At 41.5% G+C, this 14452-nt stretch overlaps 1 protein-coding gene across 1 annotated transcript; it reads right to left on the bottom strand.

The window, feature by feature from the left end:
- Positions 1-2145: 2145 nt before the first annotated feature.
- Positions 2146-3099, bottom strand: LOC100764168 (olfactory receptor 56). Its single transcript, XM_027426238.1, has one exon. It carries the CDS (start codon positions 3097-3099, stop codon positions 2146-2148), a length of 954 nt encoding a protein of 317 aa, XP_027282039.1.
- Between the last annotated feature and the right edge of the window lie 11353 nt (positions 3100-14452).

The raw sequence follows: 14452 nt of genomic DNA, 5'->3' as shown, positions 1-14452 counted from the left end.
CTTGGACTTGACAACACACTAAATAATGAATATTTGCAAGGAAAACTGTGTGGACAAAAGGGTATACTGCAGGATACACCGCAGCTCCCAATGCCACCAAGACAAATGAAGAGGTGATAGAGAAGCAGGATATTTTTGTCTGCTTGCTTGTGCATGCTAGCCAAGAGCTCTACCACAAAGCTGCAGCTCAATCTATCTCATGAGTTAAGTTGGAAGCACTAACTGCTATATAATGGGGTAATTGTGATGAATATGTGAGATGATGTAACATGAGGCAAATCCCTTCATGGCTGATTGACACTCAGGCCACAGAGTCATTAGGTATACATGATGTGTCCTCATTTCTTTCGCTGCTTTTATTTTTTAACATATCATGAAGGAAGTTGACTTCACTCATAAAGTATCCTCTTATCTCTCAATTTCTGAAGCCAAATTCGGGATCAATTAGTCTATTACTGAGATGGTATAACAGGTTGGAGTCTGGAGAAGCCCAGGCTGGCTTCCAACTTGGCAATCTTTCTGTCTTTGTCTCTAGATAAATTTAAATATTCTCCCCAGAGATATTTTGCTAATTGACACTTAAAAGATTGGGGAACGTTCTCTCAATTGCATTTTAGTCAGGGCCCCTGGCTAGAGGTGCATACAGAACTGAATACATACGACCAGAGGTGGAATCCAACCCCTTGCGGTTCAAATCCTACTATGATCAAAAAAATACCCTAAGTGGGCATGGCAATAGAAGAAATAAAGGTTTTTGGTGAAGGGCAGCTATCTCATTATAAACCAAAGAAGACCTGAAAATTGCTATATTAACACAGAGTTTGAATGACATTCTCTCTCAAAACAAAGTAGAAAAGTGTCTAGTTTAGTCTTCAATATATTTTTATTCAAAGTGCACAACAAAGCCAGAAAATGTCGGGCATGCAAAAAATGAAGAAAATATGACCCTGTTCAGAGAAAAGCCATCCATCCAGACAGACTAACAGAGATCACACGAGTTTAGAAACAGATCATGACTTTAAGTGTTAGAAATTATTTAATGAATGTAAAGACTATGAGAATAACTGAACATATGGAGATCTTCAAATGTGTTTGCAAGAGAAATGGAAGACCTAAGAACAAAATGACTCTAAACTTGAGAAACACAGTGGCTGAAATGATGGGCTGTAGTGTGAATTAAGAGCCATCTTGGAAACAGAGGGAAAATGTTAGCAACCTGATGGAAGCAGACAAGCTCTTACTGTAAAGGATGAGACAGTTCATGTTTCAGGATTTTGTAGACCATGCCATTTCTGTCACAACAACCCAGCTCTTGTTTTAGCATGAAGGAGACTTAGTGGCACTTGATCAAAACAGCCAGTGGGCCATATTTGGCCTGTGGGTTAGAGTGCTGACCCCTGAGCTGCCAAATGAGCTAATAAAAATGAGCCAAAGCAAAAGAAAGAATCATGGCTCCATCAGATATCCATGTTTAGATATCCTGACAGTCTTAAATTATTACACTAGAGGCAACAGCTCATATATCATGGGATAATTGTGACGAATATGTGTCTGTAGAGTATCAGTCCAAAGAGTCTAAGAAAAGAGGGAGAGTTGAACCTGATATATAGTCAGCACAGAGGAGGCTGATGCAGGAGGCTCAATGGCTTGAAGCCATAACTGGGCTACATAATGAGACTCTGTCAAAAAAGGCAAAACAAGCACCACATCAACAAAGGCCCCTAAATTTGGTAGGTATTTATATACATTATTTTAAAGTTATAGCCATAGTCTTTCCCATAATTCCAACAATCTTAGGGCAACTCAAGTCCACTGATGAAAAGCAAGTCCACACTAGTGTCAAGTCATGGAAGACAAGATATCTAGAGAAAAATAACTAAAAGTAACCTTACAATGTATGTTTTCCATTAAAATACATAAGTGACTTCTTATCAGAAGTAGCTAGAAAAGCTAATAAAAAAGACATTTGAAGACTGAAATTTGCCAACATATAATTTTATACCCAGCAAAAAATATTCAAAAATGAAGACAACACAAATGTATACATGTGTTTTCAATAGGCTGCATTTGTGTCTCCCCTAGTCAAACCGTAGTTGACTGATCCAGGCTCTCAAGTTCCATAGCTCACATCTTTAGACACCATTTTCAACCAAGAGCCCCACCACCACAGGGACACTTTCCCAGGAGTTTCCTCAGGGCCCCAGTCACTTCTTTGTTCCTTAGACTGTAAATAAGAGGGTTGAGCATGGGGGTGATCATGGTGTAGAAGGCAGAAACCACTTTGTCCTGCTTGGAGGAGTGGTAGGCCTGTGGCCGCATGTACGTGATCATGGCAGCCCCATAGAAGAGGGAGACCACCATCATGTGGGAGGAGCAGGTAGCAAAGGCCTTCTGCCGGCCTTCTGCAGAGCGCATATGGAGCACTGTCACCAGGATCCGGAGGTAGGAGGCAGAGATGACAGAAAAAGGAAGGAGCAGCATGAGGACACAGCAGACATAGATCATGGTCTCATAGAGGGAGGTGTCAGCACAAGCCAGCTTGAGCACAGCAGGGACCTCACAGAAGAAGTGGTCAATCTCCTGGGAGCCACAGTAGGGGAAGCGGAGTGTAAAAACAGCCTGGATCAGCCCATCCACCAGGCCAAAGAGCCAAGACCCTGCTACCATGAGCCAGCAGACACGGCGGCTCATGACTACAGAGTACCTCAGGGGGTTGCTAATAGCCACATAGCGGTCATAGGCCATGAAGGCCAGCAGGAAGCACTCATCTCCCAGGAGGGTGAGGAAGAAGAGGATCTGGAGTCCACAGCCTGTGAAGGAGATGGAGCCACGGCCCATGAGGAAGTCAGCAGCCATCCGTGGCACAATGGTGGAGATGAGCATGAGGTCCATGAGTGAGAGCCAGCTGAGGAAGAAGTACATGGGGCTTTGCAGGCGAGAGTCTGTAAGGATGAGGAGGATCATGAGCCCATTGCCAGAAAGGGCCACCAGGAACATGACCATAATGATGGAGAAGAGGAAGAGGTGCAGTGGAGAGCGGGAGAAGAGGCCCAGGAGGACAAAGTGGGAGATGAGAGTCTGGTTGCTGGCCCAGGCCATTGTTAGGGAGGGCTGAAATCTGCAAGCAGGTTTATAGAACTCAAAATTAGAATACGTATGTATGTATAACATAACATGGAGAACATCGTGACTTTGCCCAACGTATTGTCATCTTTAAATATGACTTGGTCTAGAATAAATGGCTAGGATCTTTAAAGATTGAAAAAAGAAGATAGTGTTGGTTGTTAACTTCTATCACTTTCTACACATAACTGACAAATTAGTTTCAAGCTGTGGGAAACAGTTTCTGTCCCTGTCAGAAACTGGACTGTTCTCCTAGCTCATACCTGACTCTCTAGGTCAGGACTAAAAATGTTGTTGAGGGATAGATCACTTACCTAGTATGCACAAAGCGCTGGGTTCAAACACCATCACCACACAGCAAGACAACATAAAATCAGTAAAGGCCCTAGGTCATAACCGCTTGAGGATTTGCTCTTTTAAGAAAAGTATGTAGGCAATGAAAACAATCAAGTGGGCACCCTACACAGTCTGTCTAAAGTTCAGTTTCCTGTTATTGAAATCGAGACAACAGGAGGCAGAGAAGCTGATAGCAAAGATAAGCAGTTATGGCAGGTGTCATCACGTAGAGCATCTGTCATGTGCCTAAAGATAGATTAGGTTCAACATTGTAAGGGTACGGTTCTTGTCATTATCCACATAATCACACGTAGAATCTCTCTAGGACACTGGAGTTCTGCAAATGGAAGTGTTTGAGCTGGAGTTCTCTTAGAGGTTCCCCTAGAGCTGTGAGAAAGTCTCGCAGAGCATGTGTGGGATTCTGGTTACTGAAGGCTGAGTATACAACACATCCTGAAGGGGTAGAAGTAGTAGAGACGTAGAAAGAATAAAGCAAGAGATGGGAAAGGGGCTCCTGTGAATAGAGGCTGCTGGTACCTTCTCCAGCGAGATGGACAAAACTAAAATCACTAGTTCACACTCATGAAAACACAAACTGTCCCCAGGAAAGGAAAAGAAATTGAGTAGAGTCACATAGATGGACACTTTTCAGGAACTGTTCTCTGTCTTTGCAGCAGGGAAAGGGGAGGGTAGAGCCCCCTCTCAACCAGTGAGGGTGACTAAAGGTCACCTTTAAAATATATATGATCTGAAGAGCTCCAGTTCTGGGGGAAGGTGGATGCTTGCACGTACCTGTCATGGACGTCTCTAAAACTTCATTCTAAGGAGAGTGGCCACAGAAACAATGAAAGTAAATAGGAGGGCAGCAGCAAACACTATTTTTAGATACTGCAACAGCTGGGTGGAAGGTGGCCAGCTCACAGCTAGGAATGCTAAACTCTGCAGGGGCCTTAATAATACAGAATAGTAACCACAGAGCAAACCCCTGAGTGCTCAGAACTGATTGCAGGATGCAGTGCTGTAAACCAGGATGAGTGTGAGGCCAACAAAAAGATCACCTGGAAGTCTACTGAACATACATACATACTATTATACAAGTCTTCCCACATACCACATAAAGGGGCCCTTCCTCACCCCTGGCAAACACACTAGACTGCTTCTCTGGGAAGGGAAAATGAAGTTACAGACCAGGGAAGCTGAGACCACAGTAAGCCCGAGGCCAATGTGAAGAAAGTACATGGTCCAGGCTTTTCTCCTGGTCCCAGATTCATTTCCACCAAGCAGGAAACCACAGGACCCTCCCTGAAGTCAGGAATTTGACTAGCTCAGGAACCACTCAAAGCTACCAACGTCAGACAGAAAAACACAAACCAGTTGTAGCCAGACTACAATGGGATACCTCACACATGCTCAGAGCTAATTGTTCTTAATGCTAATATTTGACACTTTAATCTGAGCCAATTTCCAAGGCTGGCAGACATAAAAATTTCCTATCCACTAGCTAAAGAAAACTGGGAAGACAATCGAGGTGAGAAAGGAGACTTCTCAGGGAAATAGCAAAACCATTTCACCAGCCACAAGGAAGTTAGAGAAAGTGCTATAGACAAGGACAAGGTTGTGATGTGGGAAAAGAAGAGATAAGAGGATGACATGGGAAAAAAGAAACACTCAGAAGACAGATATTCAGAAAATATGGGTTGTTTTCTGAGGCAATCTTACAGAAATAGTTGAATGTATGTAAAATGGCTTATAGACAAGATGTAGATTTGATTAAAGCTAAAAAAAAATCCCAAATAATCTAATTATTCAATAGGGGAAAAGTTAAATAAACAATGGAATGATGTAAACAAGAAATAGCTTTTTGTGAGTCTCTACAGAATTCTCTCTAAAATGTTTTAAAACACAACAATGCATAGAAGGCAATAAACACATGTACTTACAAATCAAATGTCCAGGCTAGTACACAAGAAAACAGCAACACTGACTCAGAGGAAGGAACCTTAGGAATCTGATTGCTGACACCGAGTTAGAGAAGGAAGTCTTTGTGGAACACATTTTTATTTTGTAATCTTTAGCATTTTTAGATTTGTGAGAAAATGGCCTAGTTAAATAAATATGATTAAATTGATGCCCAATAAGATTTGTCATGGAAACCTGTAAGACAAAGCCAACAAAAAAAGTATAGAGTTCACTGCAGTCACTTATAAACACATATTGAACAAATAGCTAAAATAATTTTGGAAAAAAATCTGGGAACTTGCCTTGTCAGTGAACAAAACGCAGCATGAAGCTGTGTTAATTAGAATTTCTTTTTCATAGGATCAGATCTTGACAAAGCCTTTGTTGTACATGAGAGACTCATGCAGAAGCACACCTGGGAATTTTGTTGAAGAGCTTTGCATCAGAAAATGAGTGGAAATCGGCCCCACAGAGAGAATTCTCACAGAGAAAGAAAACTGCAAGCGGAAAAAAGGGAGTGCGCACACTGACACATGCTTCTCCAAATGAGCCCAGACTTCTAAATACCCTTCAAAAAGAGAATATGAAGATGGGGGGGGCGTTGCACGGGTGGTAGAGAAAGAGCAAGCAATACCTTGTATTTAACAAGGGGGACATGTAGGTGGTTGTTGTTGGTCCACTAGAATGGAATTTGCCACTGCCTTTCAGACAAAATCTGATGTCTCAATATTAGAGGAGGCAGTTCTCCCAGCACTCTGAGAGTATCATGACAGTTTCAGGGAGTCCAGCTAATGTTCAGTTGTTCTTTGACTTGAAAATACCAAGCCATACTAACTCTTCCTAAAACCTATGATGACACTCTGAGGATGCCATCTCTTTTCAGTGTCACTCTATCTCCCCAGTTTTAAATGGTGAACTGAATAAAACAGTCAGGTCTTCTTTAATTCTGCCCATAGAATAAGGGATTAAGACAAAAAAACTCATCGTATTAGAAGCCAAATGGAGACATACAAGACTTTTACACCTGAAGGGGAGTCAGCAAGAGTGTCAGGAATAGTGGTGGCTTGCACAGACATTGATGGCTTTTAAGGACATGGAGGGGAGGACCAAGATGAAAAGAGGAAGACTCTCACATGCAAACATAGAAACAATGATGGCAGGAAGCTCTGAGGCAAAATCCATCTACTGCCACCACCCCACCCAGCAACAGCCACTGCAATCAGTGAGTTAGATCTTCAAGGTGGTCTCAGTAAGACAAGTTGAAGTACTTCCAGCTCCTTGAGAGAAATAAATTTGGAAAAGAAGTGCAGGCAAAGGGCTGTGGAAACAGAGAAGAAAAAATTGTAGGAAAAAAAAAAAAACCTATGACATACTCTGAGGATGCCACCTCTTTTCAATGCCACTCCATCTCCCCAGTTTTAAATGGTGAACTGAATAAAACAGTCATTACTGAATGACTCTTGAATATTTCATATTGTACACATAGGAGTTGGGGAAACAGTGTATTCCAAGAGGCTGTGGAAGGATACTGAAGAGATACGCTAAAATGAGGAGATGGGCACTGAGAAAGGGACTACAGAAATCCCAGAAAAAGGAGTGCCCACCCCTAAAAGTTGTGACTAGGGAAAGTTCTTCCAGAAGATCCACTGCTAGTCTTCTAGGAGAACCATGGACCAGGATGGGGAGGAGAGAGAAAGCATAGAGTTCTCACCTGTAGGTGTGACCCCTTGGCAGGGCCAGGGCCAGCTCCTGCCTGAGAGGTTTTATCCCCTGTGTGCTCCCACCCACTGTCATCTCTGCTGTGACTAAGGAAAGTTGCTTCTGCTTCAACAAGCCCTTAGAGACCTGTCCTCTGCCACACCTCTGTCCCAGACTCTCGAAATTAAACCTCTGAGGGAAGAGAGCTTCCTGCAAAGTTCTCCAGTCATCTCTGGGGCCACAGCAAACTCCCTCCCCCGGGAAGATGTAGAGGAAACTAGGGCATGAAGATTTTTGTGGACCAACCTGGGAATACTGGGTTTTCCTGCCACTCCAAAAACAAGTAGGCAGTGTTGGCTTTTGTGTTGTGATGTGATCTACTTTGATGACAGCACACCTAGAATATTCTAGAGCCCCACACAGAAGTGTCTTCTGGCCTCTTCCTATTGCCTAACCCACTTAGGGTAATACACTGGCCCTTACCTCAGAGCTCAATTCTGCTGTGTTTCAGTGCAATCCCTAGGAGGACATAGCAAACATACCCAGAGGTCACTTGTCTCTGGCACTGCCCACCATCCTGTAGGCTCCTCTAGTACGAAGAAATTTTCAAGACTAAAGGTAACATACCACCTTGGCAGTCTCAGCATTGGGAAGCTGAAGCAGTAAGATTGTAATTTTGAAGCTAGTGGGGCCCTGTCTCAGAAAACGATGCAAACAAAAAAGGTGGCATAGCACAGGCACTAGGCAGACAACATCAGATGGCACTAGATGAGAATATTAACTTGGGCTTAATTTGGGCAAGTGACTTTACCAAGACAAGGCACATTTCCCATACTGTGTAAGTTAAATAACAATATTAAGTCATGTCCCCATTCTAAGTCCTAAAACTTATAGTTATTAATGTCATTTCCCTTCATTCTCCCTAAAGCCTGTCAAAAGAGTGTGGTGTTTGAATGCAAGTATTCTCTGATTTATCCCTTTGTCTTCCCCCATGTCTCTTGCCTTCCTGTGCCTACTTTAATCTAAAGAACTGAGAAAGAAAGAGGGGGCGATGAAGGAATTAAAAGTAGAGTTTATGTGTGAAAGGAAACATTACAGCATTCATCAGACCTGCATAAATTCAAGCCAGACAAAATCCCAGCACAGAGGAGCAGAGGTAGACACAAAGTCCTGCTCCTGTCCAAGAAGCTAGTCACAGGTGAGAGTAGCTGGAGTAGGAATATCAGTTCTCCTCAGTGGAGTGACACTGGATGTATCAACCACACCCCAGGGCAGTCCCCATGCTTAGGAGACCAGTGCAAACTGAACGCCATGCTTATTTTTGTGAGTTTTTTAAATTTTCTTTTAAAAGAAGGGAAACAACATGAAGTAGGGTGGGTTTGTGCATGGGTGGGAATCTGGGAGGAGTTGGAGGACAGAGAACAATATGCTAAAAACATATACTGTATGAAATTCTGAATGGATAAATAAAACACGCCATATTTGTCTTTCTGCACTTAGTTTATTTCACTTAACATAGGGTTCTCTGGTTGATTTCAGTTTCACTTACACCTGAATAAAATTACGTTGTGTGTTTGTAATTTGTGTGATAGGCATCTGGGCTTGTTCAGTTTCTCGGCTATTGTGAATAGGGTATGCCTGTAGTAAGCTGACTCTGTCCTTTAGGTACATACCCAGGAGAGGCGTAGCTGGATCATATGGTAGTTTTATTTTTGGTTTTTTGTTTTTGTTTTTGTTTTTGTTTTTGTTTTGAGGAACCTCCGTACTGACTTCCATAGTGACAGCATCATTTTGCATTCCCACCATCACTGTATAGGCATCTCCTTTCCCCCACATCCTCACCAGCACTGTATAGGGAATATATTAATAGGGTTTTTTCTGTTCTGTTGGCTGTTTCTTTTTTTTAATTAATACATATTTGGGGAGGGTGTGCACACAACTACAGGTGCCAATAGAGGCTATAAAAGAAGGTCTCAGATTCCCTGAGGCTGGAGTTATAGGTACTTAGGGGCTTTCTGAAGTGGGTGCTGAGAACTGAACTCTGGTCCTCAAGAGTAGCAATCACTCTTAACTGCTGGGCAATCTCTCTATCCGCTCAGTTGTTTCTTCACTCTGGCGATCATTTCCTGCACGGTGAAGAAGCTGTTTCGTTTTGTGTTCTCCTATTTGTCAGTTGGATTGTGTCCTGTGCTTCTGGAAACCTTTTCAGAAATGCTGTATTTCAACATGTTCCTTCTATGCTTTTCTCTAACCATGTCAGAGTTTGAAGTCTTATGTCAAGGGCCCTGATCACTTTTGAATTGATTTCGTGAGAGAAATGGACCTACTATCATTCCACTCTATGAAGATGCTGATTTCCCCAGCACCATTTAGTAAAGGAACTGTGGTTGAGCCATATGTGGTCAGGCACACACCTGTAATCCCAGAGCTGTGGAAGGAAGATTTCCAGGGTTTACCAATTGCCAGCCTATCTTCCACTTCAGTGAGACACCCTGCCACAGAGGAATACAGTGAAGAGTAACAGGGTAGAACACTCAGCATCTTTCTCTGGTCTCCTCATGCATGCACAGGTGCACATATAAAATACACACATGAGAGAGAGAGAGAGCAGTCATTTTTCCCAATGTATTTTTGACACCTAAAAATTCAGTAGCTATAGCTATGTGGGTTTATTTCTGGGTCTTCTGTTCCATTGGTCTACATTTCTGCTCTTGTGCTAGCACCATGCTATTTTTGTCACTTTGGCACTGGAGCATAATTTAAGATGGGCACTGCGATTGTTCCTGCATTGTTCTCTGTGCGGAGCATTGTTTGGGATATTTTGGAGTCTTTTATGCTTCTATATTAATTTTAGGATTGTTTTCTTTAATTCTGTGAAAAGTACTTGGAATTTTGATGGGGATTACATTGAACCCCTGGGCTGCTTTTAGTAATAAACCCACTTCTTCATAACAACAATTCCGCCAATCCATGAGAATAGGGGATATTTATGTCTTCAAGCATCTTTGATTTCTTTTTCAGTGTTTTAAGCTTTAAATTGTAGCAGTCTTTTGCTTCCTTTAGGTTAAATTTATTACTAATTTTTGTTTGTGTATGTTTGCATACCTACATACACATGGGTGTGTGCAGGTGTGTGTGGAGCTAGGTCTTCCTCAGTCACTCTTGGTAGTTTTTGAGACAATGTCTCTCGCTGAGCTTAAAACTCACTGATTCAAAAATGAACAAACAAACAAAAAAACAGTTCACTGATTTAGCCAGGCTGGCTGACCTGCAAGCTCTGGGAACCTGTCAGTCTCTACATCCCCCACCCAGGGATAACAGATGAATGTGGGGGTGTCCAGATTTTTATGTGTGTGATGGGGGTCCAAATTCAGGTCCTTATTTCTTGTGCAGCAAGTAGTTTCCCAATGGAGTCATCTCCCCACCCCTGTTTTTTTTTTAAGCTATTGTGAGTGGGATTCCCCCCACACACCTCATCAACCCCAATTTCTTTCTTGGCAAGTATGCTATTGGTGTGTAAAAAAATTACAGATTTTTGTATAGTGATATATATTTTGTATATATATTTTTGTATCCTATTACTCCATTGAAAATGGTTTTTTTTTTTTTTTGGATAGAAGAGTTTTCTGGTGGAGTCAGTGGGGTTTTTTAATCGTATCATCTGCAAACAGAGATAGTGTGCTTTCTTCCTTTCCTGTTTGTATCTGCTTCCTTCTTTCTCCCGTTACTGCTCTAATACTTATGGTACTAGAACAGCAGTGATGGGAGCCACCGTTGTTTCTAATACAGTATTAGAACAGCAGTGATGGGGGCCACCTAGAGCTAGGCTTCATGCCTAGCTTTAAAGGAAATGCTTTCAGTTTGTCATCACTTAGCTGTGTGTGTGTGTGTGTGTGTGTGTGTGTGTGTGTGTGTGTGTGTGTGTTTTAATGTAGCCTTTCCTGATCATCCTGGTGACTTCAGGGATTTGTTATGAAAGTATGTTGAACTTTGTCAAAAGTCTGTTTCTTTGTCTGTTGAGACAATTGTTGACTTCTCTTAATTCTATTTACATGTTGTATGGCATTTACTGATTTGCTCATGTTGAACCAACATTGCATCTGTGGGATGAAATCAGCTTGGTCATGGTGTATGATTTTTTTCCATTTAAATTTTTTATTCTTTAAAGTTTTTATATATGAATACTATATTTACTTAATTTCTAACCCACCCTATCACCTCTCAAACTGCTCCTTTATCCCCCGACTCCCTCTAAAATTCATGATCTTTTTTGTTTTTAAATATTATTGCTACATGTATGTACAAATTGCATATATATATATGTACTTATATATGTATATTCTACTGAGTCCATTTAGTGTTGTGCCTATTTACATGTGTTTAAGACTGACACTTGGAATTGAATAACCTATCAGGGAGCTCACCCGAAAAAACAATTATTCTCCCACTCTCAACAGCCATTGATTAGCTATAACTCTTTGTCTAGGGGTGAGGCATCATGAAATATCCTCAGGCACATTAGCATGTCAACTGTCATTGTCTCTATGCAGGTCTTCAGTATCTAGAAGACACCACTATTTTGCAACAGGAATCCTGGTTGTCTAGCTCTTATAATCTAGCCTCTCTCTCTTTCATGACTTCTCTTGTATATTAGGAGTAGGGGTTGCCTTATAGATTACATGGATCTAGGCACCCATAGTCACTTATTCCCTGCATTTTGATCAGTTGTGGGTCTCCATAATAGTCTCCATCTGCAACAAAAAGGAAACTTCTTCCATGAGGAATGAGAGCTATATTCATTTGGGGGAATATGGATGAGTATTTGAATGTGGTTAGAAATTATATTGAGGGCTGGGTGTGGTTGCACATGTCTTTAATTCCAATACTCAGGGGGCAAAGGCAGACAGATCTCTTTGACTTTGAGGTCAGATTTGCCTATATAGTGAGTATCAGGCCAGCCAGCACAACACAGTAAGACCTTGTCTCAAAAAATTTATATTGGTTTAGGAAAATGGTAGTAGTAGGTTCTCTTAAGTCTATGACCTTTCCCACAGTTAGCTGGCTAGGTTTACAGTCAAGACATCTATTCCATCCTATTGAGCAGACTACAGTCCAATTAGACACCAAGAAAAAAGTACACCATTTAACCTGTCAGAATGGCCAGCATCAAAAGCTCTGATGACAGCTTATGCTGGAGAGGATGTGAAGTAAGGGAAAGACTCCTCCATTGCTGGTGGGAGTGCAAACTTGTACAGAAGCTTTGGAAATCAGTATGATGGTTTCTCAGAAAACTGAGAATTAATGTACCTCAAAATCCAGCAGTACCACTTTTGGGCACATACCCAAAGGATGCACACTCATGTCACAAAGACACTTGCTCAACTATGTTCATAGCAGTTTTATTCAAAATAGCCAGAACCTGGAAGCAACCTAGATGCTCCTCAACCAAAGAATGGATAAGGAAAATGTGGTACATTTGCACAATGGAGTACTACTCAGTAGTAAAACAATAACATCTCGAAATTTTCGGTCAAATGGATGGAACTAGAAAAAGTCATCCTCCGTGAGGTAAACCAGACCCAGAATGACAAATATAATATCTTCTAAGTCATAGGTGGATATTAGATATAAAGCAAAGAACAACCAGCCTACAAGCCACATCCCCAGAGAACCTAGGTAACAGAGGACCCTAAGAGAAACATACACGGATTCCCACCGTCCGCCTCCACCCCAGGAAGGGGAAATAGACAAGATCTCCTGAGTAAATTGGGAGTGTGGGGCTGGGGGAAGGTGAAAGAGGAGAGGGGAGGGGGGAGAGGAGTGGAGAAAAATGTATAGTTCAATTAAAAAAAACAAGTTTAAAAAGTACGCCATTTAGCTAAACAGAGAGATATCCAATGTTTACAGATTAAGATATCTGATGTTGTTAAGATGATAAGACTTCTCAAAGTGTAGTTTTGTCAAATCCAATGCAATTCCTATAAATTTTTTTAAATGGAAAAGTCAATTTTTAAATTTATGGAAAACTTCAGAAGCCCAGTAGCAAAATAAGATCAAAGTTGGAAGATCCACGGTGCTTATTTCAAAATACAATATAAAACAGTGGTACAGCAGTAATCAAAACTATGCAGTACTGGCAAGAAGATGGATGGAAAGGAAACAGGAAGTGACCTTAGAGTTCAGAAATAAATCCACATATTCATGACGCACTGACTTTTGGCAAGGATGCTAATGCCATTCAGTGGAGGAAGAAGTCTATTTTCAACAAACATTAGAACAATCGGATATCCATCCACAAGAAAAAGGGATGAAGTTCAATTTCCACATGGCATGATATGCCACAATGACCTGAACATGGATCAATGAACTAACTATAAGACTGGAAGCAATAAATTCTTAAAATGTGAGTGTCAATATTCATGACCTTGAATTCTACAATGGAGTCTCAGTTATGATGCCAAAGCCACAAGCAGTGAAAGAAAAAATAAATCGGGCTTCATAAAAATCCTAAAAACTAGCTGGGCAGTGGTGGTGCACGCCTTTAATCCCAGCATTCAGGAGGCAGAGGCAGGCAGATCTCTGAGTTCGAGACCACCCTGGTCTACAACAGCTAGTTCCAAGATGGCCTCCAAAGCCACAGAGAAACCCTGTCTCAAAAAACAAAAACAAAAACAAAAATCCTAAAAACCGTGTGCATCAATATAACTATCCCAAAGTAAAAAGAAAATCCGGTGAATGGGAGACAGTATTTGCCCCTTGCATTTCTGGGAAGGTTACAGCCTCTGTAGCATACAAGGAACTCCAACAACTTAGGAAAAAATTAAAACTCTACTTCAAAATAAGCAAAGGATTCAAATAAGCATATATTTTTAAAGACACTCCCACGCATGTTCTTGTAAAATTACATTTATTTTTTCCTGTGTATGTATGTTTAGTACATCTGTGTCCTGGAATGCATGTGAAGGTCAGAGGACACATTTCGGGAGTTGGTTGTCTCCTCCCACCCATCCTGGGATCAAACTCAGGTTGTCAGGCCTGGTGGAAGAAACCTTTACCCGCTGATCCATCTCACTGGCCCCTTAACCAGAGACTTAAGGGCAGTTTCTACAGCCTCTACTAGAGCACAAGGAGGGAGCTAAGAATATTCAAGTATCATAGAAACTCAGTTCTTGCCATCTGGAAAATTCCCATTCAAGATACCCACATTTCTTATCCTGAATTACCTATTAAATAATACAGAATGGAACCAGTCCAGCCCAGACCTTAGGAAGCACTCAATAAAACACAACTGCTGCCAAGAGTAATTAAGAAATAGAGCAAATTTTATTGAAGGGTG

The sequence above is a fragment of the Cricetulus griseus genome, chromosome 7 (assembly GCF_003668045.3).
Source record: "Cricetulus griseus strain 17A/GY chromosome 7, alternate assembly CriGri-PICRH-1.0, whole genome shotgun sequence".
Classification (NCBI taxonomy): domain Eukaryota; kingdom Metazoa; phylum Chordata; class Mammalia; order Rodentia; family Cricetidae; genus Cricetulus; species Cricetulus griseus.
This window is presented reverse-complemented; position numbering and strand designations above follow the sequence as displayed.

Bases quoted from the DNA above. Each gene is read 5' to 3' on its own strand.
- LOC100764168 (XM_027426238.1), bottom strand. From the start codon at position 3,099: ATGGCCTGGGCCAGCAACCAGACTCTCATCTCCCACTTTGTCCTCCTG.